A 15,672-nucleotide genomic window follows, 5' to 3' on the forward strand; every position below is an offset into this window, starting at 1 on the left:
TCGTAATGGCCCTTCGCGTGAGTTGGGTTTGTTCCTTCGTTCACGTTGTCACTCCCTTATTGTCCGGTCTAGTATGAGGCCTTGGATAGATATACTCCTATTTAAATATTATTAAGCGTTATGGATTCCTCCTATATTTCCTTACCCTCAAGTTATCTTTACCCATGTATATATCAATACCTAATAACAACTCCTAGTAGTTATTATGCTCGTCAGCTAGTAGTCACTCGGAAACTAGTATTGGTATATGTTTTGACTTTCTTAAAAATATATTATTGTCCACACAATGAAATATTCTTTAGTGCAATCACTTTAACCTATAACCAGGGTCACTTTCTGTTCAATGAGAGTGTCAAAGGCGTTTGCTCTCCAGATCGTTAATCTGGTCTAGTTGTCAAAGTTTCAAGCTTTTATTAAGTCACTCTGTTTTTGTCTTATACACATCATTACAATTCAATGGTTCTACAGTTTCTCAATACAACAATAATGCTCAATCAATCCTTAATGCTTTAAGCTATGCCAGATAATATTGCAAAACTTTAAATGCGTTAACACTTCTAACAATATTGACTAAGTAGCAAAAATAGTTCAATTACCTTAAGTGCTCAGCCCCTTGGTCTCTGCCCCGTAATCGGTATTCTCGCAGCTACGGCGCTAGATTCCGAATTCTAATATCTTAATACACTTACAACTCTGTGTATGGACTCAATATATTGTAACTGGTATTTTGCTGTTTCCTTGTATTGCCAATCACATCTGTACCTGATGTCTCACTGAGTGACCGCCACTTTGTCTGTATTCAAGAGGTGTTTAGACCTCTGTTCTTCGTAGACTCAGTCTCGGGGTCACCAAGTTCAACCAAGTATATTCAGATAGTGATCCAATAAGTATATAGGCAAAATAAGCCAATTCTCTAATATTCTTCTAGTCCAACAAAAAGCGTATATCCTAATTCTAGTTACTTCCAACTCTGTGTATAGACTCAATATATTGTAACTGGTATTTTGCTGTTTCCTTGTATTGCCAATCACATCTGTACCTGATGTCTCACTGAGTGACCGCCACTTTGTCTGTATTCAAGAGGTGTTTAGACCTCTGTTTTTCGTAGACTCAGTCTCGGGGTCACCAAGTTCAACCAAGTATATTCAGATAGTGATCCAATAAGTACATAGGCAAAATAATCCAATTCTCTAATATTGTTCTAGTCTAACAAAAAGCGTATATCCTAACACTATTCACTTCCAACTCTGTGTATAGACTCAATATATTGTAACTGGTATTTTGCTGTTTCCTTGTATTGCCAATCACATCTGTACCTGATGTCTCACTGAGTGACCGCCACTTTGTCTGTATTCAAGAGGTGTTTAGACCTCTGTTTTTCGTAGACTCAGTCTCGGGGTCACCAAGTTCAACCAAGTATATTCAGATAGTGATCCAATAAGTACATAGACAAAATAAGCCAATTTTCTAATATTGTTATAGTCTAACAAAAAGCGTATAGTGCAATAGTAAATTTACCTGTGATGATTCTCCATATGAAGTCTGTCTCATATGTTAACGAGGATCATACTGTCTTATGATCTCTGTTCTCTTTATATATCTTTTTAAAGGGGAAGTTCCCACTGGGGCTGTAGACCTACGTAATCTTAGGCCTGTGTGTTAAACGGAAGCTTCCTATTATTACCCTTTAAGGTCATGCACTACTGACTCTCACATTGTTACATTGCTGCTTCCGTGTTACTGTTGGCTGATTCTACTCAATCATACCAGCTGGTTGTTTCTACCACTGGAGGTGGCATAGGAGGTATGTCAAGCGTCAGCTGGGAGAAGTCTATGATAGGTATCTCCTCTGCTTCCGCCCGTTGTCCAGTTTCTGCAGGTGCGGTCCATGGTTCCATGAGGTCCCGTGAATGTCCTGTGTTGTGGTCCCCATTGCTTGATGGAGTGGGCAGATTCTTTTCATCTCTTGTCACACCCTCTCCAGCATCTGAACACTCCTTTCTCTTAGTTCCTCGCCTCATTATTCCCCCATCATAGCATACCCCTAACATTAGCCCATCTATTCTCTGTATCATGCCATAGCTAACCTCCTGCCCGTCTTCCATCTTCAACCAATACCTACTCTTGAGGTACTGACTGTCCTCCGTTACGGATCTAGCAGTTATTCTGCCGTACAATAGAATGTTTACATATGACCCATCTTTGGGCCAGTCCTCTGTTTCATCTTCTGCATATGTACAGTACTTATACTTATTACTTGTTGCACTACAAAAGCAAGCTTTACAAACGTATGTAAAAGACATATGCTCCTCGCAACAGTCATTCAGTTCAGGCATATCCATTATTTGCCAATGTTTAATGAATGTCTCCATTCTAGCCATACACCATCCTCCTAGGATCTTTGCTTCCTCATACAACTGTTCTTCCTCTGAAGCTTCTGATTCCTATAATTCAGGGAAGATTGATTAGACCATTATGTTATTGTCGCCTGCCTTTCTTGGCCTTCTTCTTGCCCTTCCTACTTCTGGGGTTTACCATACCTATAAGTTCATCCCCAATGTATTTCAGCTCCTTTCTCAGGTCTCCTGCTGCTGCCTCACACCTTACTACTGAACTAGTAAGATCTGCAATTTTGGACCAGTTAGGTCCCTCGCCTTTATGCTCGGGTCCATCTCCTTGTATGGTTTTACCTTGTCCTTCCTCTGTTGCCTTTAGTGCCCAGATAGGTTTCCAGGCTGGCCCCTGTGCCGTCTGCCTCCTAACTCCTGCGTCTAGCAGCCCACTAGGGCCATTGTCTTTTGAGCCACACCCAAACCATCCTTTCACTAGCTGCCTACCTCTCTCTTTCTGTCTTTCCTCCTTTTCTTTCCTTGATCTCTGATTATCCTGTCTGTGCCTTGGGGTATACCTTCTTAGCCTCCTTATCTTCAAACCTGGTCCCTCTCCATGTTCTTCCTTACTTTCTTCTATAAGGAAAACCGGTTCTTTTCCTTGCCCCTCTACCTTTTTCTGGGCCCGTACCTCTTCCTCAATTAATCTCCTCCTCACTCCATGTTTACTAGCTCTTGGCCTATGGATATCTCCTAACATCATTTCTACCCATCTGTTGTCGGTCATGCAAGCCCCTATGTTGCAATCCAGCATCTTCCACTTAAGGCCAAACCTCCTGACTGTACTCTCGTGCCACTCTGCCCCGGCCTTATCCCGCCTCATGTAGCACTGATGTTTCTCCAGGACTTCTAAGTCCTCTTTGGTCCAAAATTTCTCCAAGTCCCCTAGTATAACTTGGGGCTCTCTCCTTGTGTCTCTTTCCATTGTTGTCCTTAAATTTTTCATCACCAGAGGTGGTGATCCATATTTCCAATTCGCTGGCCGACATGGGCATTTGCTACTATCTTTGAAGTCTACTATTGTTTTTTCTTTCCTTCCTATCGCCACTCTACGCCTTCCTGCTGTGGCTTTCATGTTAACCCCGAATCCCCAGGATGTAACTGCGCCAAAGTACTCCTCCTCACCTATTCTTTCTATCAGATACGCCTCATGAGGTTCATAACAATCCTCACATAGCCATGTGGTTCCAGATAGGACTACCCCATGTATGTCTTCCTGCTCCAATTCTCCAGGGGCCAATCTCCCACATCGCCCACAATTTATCATGACTCTGTCCTCAGCTCCCTTACACCATAGCCACCTACTCTCTTCTACTCTAACTATCCTACCTTTTTTGCCCACCCTTTCCTCCCTCTCCCCGTCTTGGTTTAAGTAATATCCAGGTCTTACCCTGTCACACTTTGCGGGGTTTTCCTAAGGATATGAGGGGGAGAAAAGATTGGTAAGCACAAAACCCATAATTGCCTTAGTTCATTCCATTTCCTGTGAAAATGGTGCACGGCATTAAGGGCCATAGCTATAACTACCCATATTACCATGGGTAGTGCTTTTCCTAATACCTGTCTCCTAATTTGGCTTCTTTTATTTTTCAGTTTTTGTAGTTCTTTCCACAACTGCATTATTATTATTACCAAAATTAGCCCTTCCATTACCCATCCAGCGTATGCAAATCCCTTCAATTGTTCACATAGCCCTGTGGTATCTGTCGTGTTTACTTTAAAGCCTCCTATCTGGCCTATTGCCCCGAAGACTGCTGCCATAGTTTCTCCGAATTGTATCAACCCATAATGTTTCCCCAGTACTGGTGCCACTTGTTGTATCACCACCACAGGTACCATAGACAACATTACAGTCCGTCCTTTGGATAAACCAAACCTAATCACTGCCACTAGGGTAGTAAGTATTATTGCTAAAAACGTTATAACCCCCTGACCCTGCCTATTTTTCCAACCCAACATTCCCCAAATCATAATCTGTAGTAGTTGACACAATGTTATAGCTACCTCCTCCTGGGGGTCGCTTTGAGTCAGGTCCCTGTCCTCAAAGTCGGATTGGTTGGAGGAGTTGGATGCCATGTTCTTAGAAGGTTGTTGGTAGTTTCTATGGTTTAGGAGCTTTTCTTTATTGTGTTGCACTCAGGCTGCTTAAGTCGTTTGTGCCTTATTGTGCAGAAACAGCTCCCCTTTATTCACCTTCAGCCAGTGCCCCCTCCCCTTGTCATGCATTTACCTACTTCCTTTTCTTAGAGCAGTGTATGTTTGCGGTTGACACCTCGGCAGGTCACAAGTTCGTGACCTCTAGTAGGTCTACCCGTGTTCCCTCTGTCTCCCGTTGCTCTAATCGGCCAGGAGATCTTTGATGTACTCTTTCGTATACCATAGTCCATATTATTACTCCTTTGCATATTTTCCACAAGAGTTTTAGCATTAACTTTAACAACTCTCTCAGTAGTCTAAGGGTTATTTTAATTATTTTAAATAGGGATAGCCACCCCTTCCTCAGTACTGCATCTACTGGAAGTCCCATTCTTTTGGCGTAGCTTAGAGCTATCATAAGCGTTATGAATATCAAGATCCCTACTGTAATACTTATTCCTAGCCAGAATCTTTCTTTTATTTCTTGCCACCATGAAGTGACTTCTTCCCATTTGTCTTTTATGGCTGTGACCACCTTATTTACTGGTTCCATTATTATGTCATTTGCCATTTTAGCCATCCCTGTGGTAAAACCCCCCCATGCTCTAGTTAACCAGTTGACTCCTAAAGCATTGCTCATAGTGGTGTCCTCATCTCGATACCACGTTATGCCATCTGCTCCTTCGTCCCAGAACCTTCTCTTCAATATGTTACAGTAGTTTTCCTGCCCCATAGTTTTTAACAGTTCCAAGTTTTGTTTAATTATACTGCACCCTTCTGATACTGTACCATTGTCAAATAACTGTTTACACGTGGACATATTCCAAGTCAGGGTCATATTCTTATCCCAGTCTGACCCTTTTCCCCATAGGTCTCCCCATGGTTCGTCCTGTTGTGGCCACATTAGCTTTATGGCCCATTCCTTATACCCTCCCATCAGCCACCGGGCGGTCATGGGTTCAAGGGTATATCTAGCCCAATCTGCTAGAGAGGGATCTGTTCGAAGGGTCTGATCCCTGGTGCCAGCTATATCCCCTTGGTTTACATGGAATTTAATGCCTCCATAGCATGCTAATTGTACGTATCCTCCGGTTAACGGAGTGGGGTCTAACGGGCGTTTATCCCATCCCATTGCTATTGGGTCACATGTTTTGGACACCGTGGTACTCTTTATACTAGTGCTGGCTTCAAAGTTCTTAATGACCGTTTCTTTCATTATCAATGCATTCCTAATCATTTTACCCATGGTTGTATTCCATTTCTGTAGCATTAATCCCTGCATCCATATAAGGGTATCAGTGTTCAGTCTTCCTATAGGGGGGAAACTATATCCAAATTGATGCACATGTTCCATTTTGTCCTGTGTTCTTATATGTTTTAAAATACCTCCGCCAGCCAATACTCTGGAGTGGCAAGCGCCCCGTGCGTTTACCATGTCTACCAATTTTTGGTTTGCGTTCTCATTCCTGCCTGAGAAGGCCGGAGCTACCCCCAGCATTCCAGGTGAAGGATAATGTCCCCCTGACCATCTATGGAAGTGGGGGATTCCTGATTCTTTCAATATGCCATGGGCTGAGATGCAATGGTATCGTGCCCAGGCCTCAGTTTTATTGGCGGGGGGTCTAACCCATTGGTCATAATACTGTTGGGCGGTCTTTGCTTTTTTCCTATAGAACGGGTTATTTGGTTCTTGTCCCCAGTTCCATAATGGGGCTTTAGCACACATTCTTTGGGCCATCTCAAGGCTCTGTTGATAATTCTCTTTCAAACTCCCAAGGTCTAGTGCTGTCCATGGGGTTGACCTGGGATAGGCCAACCCGGGGTTTGTATTATTCTGTGTCGTAAGGCATACCCATCCTGAGGTGGAATACTTTATTGGTTTTTCTCCTGGCCTGGCGGAGTGGGGAATGTCATGTCCCCACACTCCATATTCCATCCGGTGGAATCTATCTAATGGGCCACTAGTAAATCCTGGGTACTTATAGGTCCTATTTTTTGCATACGGTAAAATAATACCCTTCCTTCCTCCCAGTATTCTATTATCCCATGAGGAGGAATTTCCAGGGTGTAGGTATAACACTATATCATTCAACCATTTAGCTTCAGGGATTGGTCCTGTTATTCGCCTCTGCGTGCTGCGCCTTACTCGGTACCTGGAGCTATTCCCTTTCAGACATAATATATTTAAGCCCCCTTGATCCATACCCTGTCTTAGACCCTCAGGGTGTGTTAGGTTAACTTCTGTTTTGTCATGCGCCAGTGTGGTCAGGGGGGCCACTTCCCTTTTAGCTCGCTCTAGGGTGCTAATATTGTTTTCGCCTGGTTCACGGGATGTCGTTACTGCTGAACTTGCCGATTCATGACGTGCTGATGCATGACTTGTGGTCATGCTATTTTTGCTCATCCGAGGCCAACGCGTTGGTTTCGTCCTCCTAGGCCAGGCCGAGGTGTTGGAAGCAGTCGTTAAACGGTGGCATTCAACACTTTCCCAAGGTGAACTGGCCGTACTTTGATCATAGATAAATTTGATCTCCGTTATAGTCTCTGCATCACCCAGCTGTCCCCTCCACTGGCCACCTTTATATGAATTCATATATTGTCCATTCTCACATGTCTGATTAACCAGTACTGGTCCTTTAGTTATATTTACTATATACCCTTGGAGTGTGTTACTGGTCACTAATTTCCACAACACCACTATGGTATCATTATGGTCCCAGGTCAGATCCCATTTCGTAATATTATATCTCTGTTTTAACTTGACTGAAGGGTGTCCTGGACACAGTGAGTCATTTGTTATGGTGCATTGTACTGGTGTGCCCCATCTCTTGGTAAATGTTCTATAGGTTGGTATAGAGTTGGCACATTTTTCTTGGAGTATCTCTAGTCCCTGTACTAATTCTCTCTCTTGCTTTTCATACGCTATCCCTAGGTTTAGTCCTATTATTATGGCGGTGGGTACTAATATTATGGTGGAAAGGATACTTACCCACCAGAACCATCCCACCTTGCATTCCCTATGCCTGGTTCTATATTCTCCCAGCCTCATTTCCCTGTGGAAACAGAGGGAGACATTCTAGTTAGTTTTGTTTCCTTCTTTATTTATTTTTTTACAAATGGCGGACCTAGTATGGCCTGTGTCCCTTTGTCTAGATGTGCCCTCTCCAGGGTCTTGTGTGTCTGAGGTTAGTTTTCTTTTTATTAGGTTAATCAACCTTCTCATTTTTCCTTGTGGATCAGGTAGAGCAGCTTCATTTCTTCCTCTTCCCTCTCCAGGAGCTGCTTTCCTGTCCACCAACATGTGGCACGAGTATACACAGTCCAATTTGGTTTTGGGGTCCTGGGCAATGTATATTTGCCAGCCCAATTTCACCATGTGCCTTTCTCTTTTGTCACCCCTTACGGGTTCTGTATCCTCTATGGCCATAAGCTTGGAGACACAGCACATTGTCTTCTCTTTCCTCATTAACCTGCCCCAGTGATATTCTCTCACTGGCTTACATGTTCCTTCCCACCAGCATCTTCTCATTACCCCATGGTGGTCATTTCTCTCATGGTTATTGTCTAATTCATATTCATCATCTTGTTCCCAGTCACGTCTGTTTGTCAACATCTGACTTAGGTAAGTTCTAGGGTTCCATAGGGAAAAATTCCCGTCTACTCTCATCCAACATTCTGGTTCTCCTGGTTGTGTGCCATATCCTGTCACTGGGACTGGGTCACCTTTCCTTTCTTCCAGCCACTGTTCACAATTTTTGTAGGTACTTATTCCTCCAGCCAATCTGAAGGGCCCTGCTTCCACAGGCCATAGGCCTTCCTCCCTTCTCACAGGAGTGAGTAAGCTACCTCTTAACAGGTCATTCCCCCCTCTCAGTTTCTGAGGTCTGCACTCCACACAATTCTTCTGGACCAACACACCTCTGTGTGTCCATACACATGTGCACCGCTTCAGCTCCCATCCAGCTGTCACTACCTGTACTCCTACCATGCAGTTTGGAAATATGTCCCTATCGCATCTCTTGCACCAGAGAACCCTTCCTACTCTTTGCCTACCACCTCTCTTACCACAGTCACTTCCTGTGGCTATCTGCCTTATGCTCATCTTGGCTGGGCCTTCATACTGCACCTCCCCTGTGGGTTCTCCGCATACCTCACATGGGGCTATGTTCATATAACCTTTCTGTCCTGAATCTGTGCACCTGCTTTCGTGCCACACAGCCCTGGTATTCCCCCGAACTACCACTCCTGCTTTTGCCAGTTGTTCGTGTTTTAGATGAGTGGTTATCCATACTGTGTCATCCGAGCGTCTCACCTGTATTCCTGACCTGCAGGTCAACATGTGCAGCCACTCTGGATTAACTACTCTGGTGGACATACCTTTTTAAGTTGTGCAACGTCTACCGTTATGTCACCGTCTACTTTGATCGTGTTTGCACTGATCACGGCAATTACCTGGCGTCTTTTTCCGTCTTTTTTTTTTTGTTGTTTGTTTTTGTTTTGTTGGGATTACTCTATTCCCCGTGTCAGCGCCTGGCCTTAATCCTAATCCAGTCTCCCACCTGTAACACACAAGGTAGAGGGGGAGACTGCGCATTAGCTATTTCTACCACTGTGCTGATGTTGGGTAGTCCCATCAATTCTCTTGGGCTAGGCCCTGTGTCTGTTGGAGTTAAGTTCATTTCCACACAGGCCTGTGCCAACTCGTCCCCAATCTTTCTCTGCCTTCCATAACCCTAGGGTCGTCTTTAATTTCCCTATGGTCCTCTCGGCACAGCCATTGGCCTGTGGGGTGTAAGGGAGGGAGTATATGTGTGCGACCCCATGGTCCACACACCACTCCTTCACCTTCTTATTCTTATACTGTCTTCCATTATCGGTTCTAATGGATGGGAAAGGACCTAGAGCAAGGGTTAGAAGGTTAAGCATTTGCAACACTGGCACTGCATTGGATGAATTTGATGTGAGCACTATTGAGTATCCTGTAGCCATATACACCGCTACTATAGCGTACCTGTGCCCTAAGGAGGTTGCAATCTTCATAGTATCTAATGCTATTTGCTTCCATGGTGTGTTGCACTTAATGTGTTGACCTGCTATCCTGCCTAGGTTACTAACCTTTTGTTCTTGGCATATGATGCATTTCTTGCATATTTCTAGTACCTTTCTCTAGTATAGAAAATGCCCTCGTTTGTTAGCCTTTTCATGAATATTCAGGACCCCAAGTGGCCCCAATCCTCATGGAGTGCTCTCAGTTTGTCTTTTTCTCGTTTATAGAGAACTATTCTTCCCATTTGAACTAGTTAATCTACCTATTTATTGCCTAGTTGGTTAAAGTCTGCTTCTGCACTTACTGACTCGGCAGTGTGAGCCTTTTAATGACTTACCACTATGTCCATTTTATCCATTAACTCATGGATTTTCCTCCACTCACCCTCATATTGAATTGGCTTATTTTTGGTACCTCTGTACCCGTTATTCTGCCAAATCTTTTTATCTGCGCACAGTAATAACTGTCGGTCACTATTTCTATCCTTTTCAGGTTAGACCCTATACAGTGTAAAAGTGCCTCCAGCACTGCCATTACCTCTGCCTTTTGGGCTGTCCCTGTTATTGTTTGACTCTGTTTGGTCAGAGTATCTCCTGTAGCTTTATTTTTCACTAAAGCCCCATCTGTTTTTTTCTGACTTCTCGCTTCCATCCGTAAACACCACTATATCATTGCGTTTTTCTTTTGGTGTCTTATGCTTCCTTTGCCTTGCTTTAGGAGGTTCATCTTCTTGTTCCCAACCTTTGTCTGCTAAGAGTACTCCCTTGGTTCCTACTACATTTCTCCATTTGTCCCAGGTGGTGGTTGTCACCTCTAGCATTTTCTTTGTGTGGTTGTCTGCCCATAGCCTGTTTAGCTCCTGGTTTTTTATTATAATTTGTTGACCCTGAGTCAGTGGTACTATCTTGTTCCAATATATTTCTAATCGGGCCATCTTCCTTCAGACGTATATTTCATCACTGGTTCCTTTAAGTGTTTACTGTAGCACTTCACTGTTCTCTCCGATCCTTCATTGGCCACTCATATGAACCCGTCCCTATCTATGTCCTCCCCTTCTAATTTTACAAATATCCATAGGGGCAGATCGGGGGTTCTTGGCTCATTCGTCTGGGCTACCGCTGCCATCTTTTTTAACTTCATCCATGATTCAGTCATTTTGTCTGTTCAAATTATGGGCTCTCTCCCATATTGCTTATGTGACAGCTCTAGTTGGTCATTTCGTCTAATAATGCCTTTATAGCAATGCTTAGCTACCCTGCTATAGCCCGGTATGTGGTTTCTAATATACCCTGATTTACCTAGGCATTTCTGCATCTCAATCACTGTTTGTGGCTTCTCCATTCTCTACACTTCTCCATTCTCTACACTTCTCCATTCTCTACACTTCTCCATTCTCTACACTTCTCCATTCTCTACACTTCTCCATTCTCTTTCACTTTTTATCCTTCACTCGCAATTGCTGATTGTGAAACCGAGAAAGCTGACTTCCTTCCTGCCTATCTGGCATTTTGTCAGATTCAGTTTCCTGCCTGCAGTATTCCACTTGGTTAAGGCCTCTTTTGTGTCTGGCTATTTTGCATTGCTTCCCTGGCTTATGTACTCCTCCAATTATTTTATGTGTGTTCTGACTCTCTCTATTTGGTCTGGAACAAAAAATTGTTCATACTTATGACTCCCCTTACTTATAATTATTTAGCGTCCAATAAGCTGAGGAGATTTTCTTCTCCTTGTAGCATATTTATCCGTAAGTGGTTTATTATTTTCATATATTATTTAAAGTCCATCCTGAAATTGTACCCTGAGGTGTCCACTCCTTTTTCGCTTCCGCATCTGCTTCCTGTTGCCGCAGCTACTGACAGTACCAGATATGGTCTCTGTTTCCAAATATTGACTGACTGTCTCACTGTCTCCCTGTTTACACTAATGACTTTTATAGAACTCAACATTTCTATGTAGTAATCTATAAAATAATTATATAGTTCAACTTAATTAACCCGATACTCTCAATGACTCTGGGTCACAACAGATGCCATATATTCTTGCCATCTTTCTACAATTTGAAGACAAACCTTCAAATGATTAGATAAGGCCAAAACGCTGCTAAACATAGCATATGTTTTCTGTACTAATGAAATCTCTCTTTTGGGAGTCCACTGTATTTTATCTAACAATAACCTGGGTTAATCTTAACTCAGTCTCATCAATAATTTTATATATATTGCATAGTATGGGATCCATTACCTACAGTACTTTATTATCCCTAAGAACTGCAACATATTTATTTTCAAAATTACATTTAATGCTTATAAAATCACTCTTTTTCTACCTTCATCTTTTCTCTGCCCTGTTGGTTTAAAATATATCCTAAATATTTAACATAAGTCTTCCTGCATGGCTCTCAACATTACACTAGTGTCTCTTAGATTCGTTGGAGTCCCGTCTTGTAGCAGGGCCATTGCCATGGGGTACCAGGGCTGTGCATAGAAGGCCACTTTGCCACAATACACACTTACATCCTCTGGCCCCCCTTCTTTTTCTGGGATGACTTTTATTAGAACCCAATTTCGTATTACTACGAGGTCTGCCTGCCTTGACGGCGTTGAAAATAATTCACTCCTGTTGCCATTTCTTCACCTTGAGGTTTGTATAAATGTCCTATTTAGTTATAAACCCTATAGTACTTTCTCATTTCTCAGGGATTTTTCCTCAAAGAGTAGACTCTAACCCGCCATTGCTCTTTACCTTGAGATTGTATTTAGATTTCCTATTTAGTTATAAACCCTATAGTACTTTCTTATTTCTCAGGGATTTTTCCTCAAAGAGTAGACTCTAACCCGCCATTGCTCTTTACCTTGAGATTGTATTTAGATTTCCTATTTAGTTATAAACCCTATAGTACTTTCTTATTTCTCAGGGATTTTTCCTCAAAGAGTAGACTCTAACCCGCCATTGCTCTTTACCTTGAGATTGTATTTAGATTTCCTATTTAGTTATAAACCCTATAGTACTTTCTCATTTCTCAGGGATTTTTCCTCAAAGAGTAGACTCTAACCCGCCATTGCTCTTTACCTTGAGATTGTATTTAGATTTCCTATTTAGTTATAAACCCTATAGTACTTTCTCATTTCTCAGGGATTTTTCCTCAAAGAGTAGACTCTAACCCGCCATTGCTCTTTACCTTGAGATTGTATTTAGATTTCCTATTTAGTTATAAACCCTATAGTACTTTCTTATTTCTCAGGGATTTTTCCTCAAAGAGTAGACTCTAACCCGCCATTGCTCTTTACCTTGAGATTGTATTTAGATTTCCTATTTAGTTATAAACCCTATAGTACTTTCTTATTTCTCAGGGATTTTTTCTCATACAACGCCCATAGTGACACTTACGCACTGTTAGCTTTACTTTCCCAAGGAAATAATACAATTTCAAAGTAGTTATACACTTTGAATAGAGACTGGTGTTTCTTAATAATTTTATAATTAATTTCCACCTGTTCCAACAATTTCTAGTGAAGTTGATCAGTCTTCACGGGAAATTCTTAGGATTCAGGGCTATATGCCTAATCCTGTTATTGGAGGGGCCGTCTGTTCCCTCTTGGTCAGCGGCCTAAGGGTATTCCTTTACCGCACATTGTATTTAGAGCCTAGTGCTTATAGACCTGACTTTTGCCTGCGTATCATTTCCTGTTCTGTACCATTATTTTCTACCCTACTTTGCTCCTCATGAGCTGTATTTAGTATCTATGGTAGTTGCCATGTTTTTCTTTCTCTGGGTATATAGGTCCTTAACTTATTTAGTTTTCAGAGTATTATTACTATCGGTGCCCCACGTTGGGCGCCAAGTGTCACGGTGCTGACTTTTGCCCAATACCTGCAGTAAAAGCCTCTACCCGGTCCTCTGGCTGGGCAGAGTACTTTAGGATTTTAGTTACTGCGGTGTAACAAGGGCCTAGCCGTGCGGCCCTACCAACACTCCTATTTATTCGTAATGGCCTTTCGCGTGAGTTGGGTTTGTTCCTTCATTCACGGTGTCACTCCCTTATTTCCCGGTCTAGTATGAGGTCTTGGATAGATATACTCCTATTTAAATATTCTAAGTGTTATGGATTCCTCCTATATTTCCTTCCTTTGTGTCTTCTTCTCTTATATATCAATACCTAATATCTAATCTTCTGTAAGTTATTATGCTCGTCAGCTAGTAGTCACTTGGAAACTAGTATTGGTATATGTTTTGACTCTCTTAAAAATATATTATTGTCCACACAATGAAATATTCTTTAGTACAATCACTTTAACCTATAACCAGGGTCACTTTCTGTTCAGTGAGAGTGTCAAAGGCGTTTGCTCTCCAGATCGTTAATCTGGCCTAGTTGTCAAAGTTTCAAGCTTTTATTAAGTCACTCTGTTTTTGTCTTATACACATCATTACAATTCAATGGTTCTACAGTTTCTCAATACAACAATAATGCTCAATCAATCCTTAATGCTTTAAGCTATGCCAGATAATATTGCAAAACTTTAAATGCGTTAACACTTCTAACAATATTGACTAAGTAGCAAAAATAGTTCAATTACCTTAAGTGCTCAGCCCCTTGGTCTCTGCCCCGTAATCGGTATTCTCGCAGCTACGGTGCTAGATTCCGAATTCTAATATCTTAATACACGTACAACTCTGTGTATGGACTCAATATATTGTAACTGGTATTTTGCTGTTTCCTTGTATTGCCAATCACATCTGTACCTGATGTCTCACTGAGTGACCGCCACTTTGTCTGTATTCAAGAGGTGTTTAGACCTCTGTTTTCCGTAGACTCAGTCTCGGGGTCACCAAGTTCAACCAAGTATATTCAGATAGTGATCCAATAAGTATATAGGCAAAATAAGCCAATTCTCTAATATTCTTCTAGTCCAACAAAAAGCGTATATCCTAATTCTAGTTACTTACAACTCTGTGTATAGACTCAATATATTGTAACTGGTATTTTGCTGTTTCCTTGTATTGCCAATCACATCTGTACCTGATGTCTCACTGAGTGACCGCCACTTTGTCTGTATTCAAGAGGTGTTTAGACCTCTGTTCTTCGTAGACTCAGTCTCGGGGTCACCAAGTTCAACCAAGTATATTCAGATAGTGATCCAATAAGTACATAGGCAAAATAATCCAATTTTCTAATATTGTTCTAGTCTAACAAAACGAGTATAGTGCAATAGTAAATTTACCTGTGATGATTCTCCATATGAAGTCTGTCTCATATGTTAACGAGGATCATACTGTCTTATGATCTCTGTTCTCTTTATATATCTTTTTAAAGGGGAAGTTCCCACAGGGGCTGTAGACCTACGTAATCTTAGGCCTGTGTGTTAAACGGAAGCTTCCTATTATTACCCTTTAAGGTCATGCACTACTGACTCTCACATTGTTACATTGCTGCTTCCGTGTTACTGTTGGCTGATTCTACTCAATCATACCAGCTGGTTGTTTCTACCACTGGAGGTGGCATAGGAGGTATGTCAAGCGTCAGCTGGGAGAAGTCTATGATAGGTATCTCCTCTGCTTCCGCCCGTTGTCCAGTTTCTGCAGGTGCGGTCCATGGTTCCATGAGGTCCCGTGAATGTCCTGTGTTGTGGTCCCCATTGCTTGATGGAGTGGGCAGATTCTTTTCATCTCTTGTCACACTTCCTGCTTTGCACCTATGGTACACTCGCAATGGCAGCCAGTCCACCCATTATGCCATCATTTAATTGAATGGAGACGCCCGTTTTATTCATGATCTGTGCTATCCGGGATCCTTGGGACATTCCTACCCAATTGAAGTCAATGTAAAATAGTTTAGGGAATGGACGTGATGTCTGATAATTCTATGCAAGCGGTAGGTCACGTTCTGAAATACAGTATTCTATTTTTATATGTCTCTCTTTATGTAGTGTTTTTGTCTCTCTTGTCGTGATGTGTGTTTTGTCCTATATATATATATATATATATATATATATATATATCTTAATCCCAGCCCCCGTCCCCGCAGTGGGTAATTTGCCTTTTGGTAGGCCATCATTGTAAATAAGAATTTGTTCTTAACTGACTTGCCTAGTTAAATAAAA

At 42.1% G+C, this 15,672-nt stretch overlaps 1 protein-coding gene across 6 annotated transcripts; it reads right to left on the reverse strand.

The window, feature by feature from the left end:
• Window positions 1–292: 292 nt before the first annotated feature.
• LOC112247153 lies at window positions 293–15,244 on the reverse strand. Of its 6 annotated transcripts, XM_042320357.1 has the most exons (4): window positions 14,794–15,244; window positions 7,516–7,579; window positions 3,781–3,804; window positions 293–2,444 (listed from the first exon to the last, which is right to left on the reverse strand). In XM_042320357.1, the coding sequence occupies exons 1-4, from the start codon at window positions 14,808–14,810 to the stop codon at window positions 1,758–1,760; spliced, it is 792 nt and encodes a 263-aa protein (XP_042176291.1). In that variant the 5' UTR covers window positions 14,811–15,244; the 3' UTR covers window positions 293–1,757. The 6 variants fall into 6 exon arrangements, 4 of the variants coding, with proteins under 4 accessions (XP_042176291.1, XP_042176293.1, XP_042176292.1 ...); XM_042320359.1 differs by lacking the exon at window positions 7,516–7,579; XM_042320358.1 differs by lacking the exon at window positions 3,781–3,804.
• Window positions 15,245–15,672: the final 428 nt, after the last annotated feature.

Source organism: Oncorhynchus tshawytscha, linkage group LG04 (assembly GCF_018296145.1).
Source record: "Oncorhynchus tshawytscha isolate Ot180627B linkage group LG04, Otsh_v2.0, whole genome shotgun sequence".
In the NCBI taxonomy this organism is placed as follows: domain Eukaryota; kingdom Metazoa; phylum Chordata; class Actinopteri; order Salmoniformes; family Salmonidae; genus Oncorhynchus; species Oncorhynchus tshawytscha.

Bases quoted from the DNA above. Each gene is read 5' to 3' on its own strand.
- LOC112247153 (XM_042320356.1), bottom strand. The intron at 3,805-7,515 runs GTAAGTATCCTT...TCATATCCTTAG, and splicing joins AGGTGGGATGGTTCTGGTGG to GAAAACCCCGCAAAGTGTGA.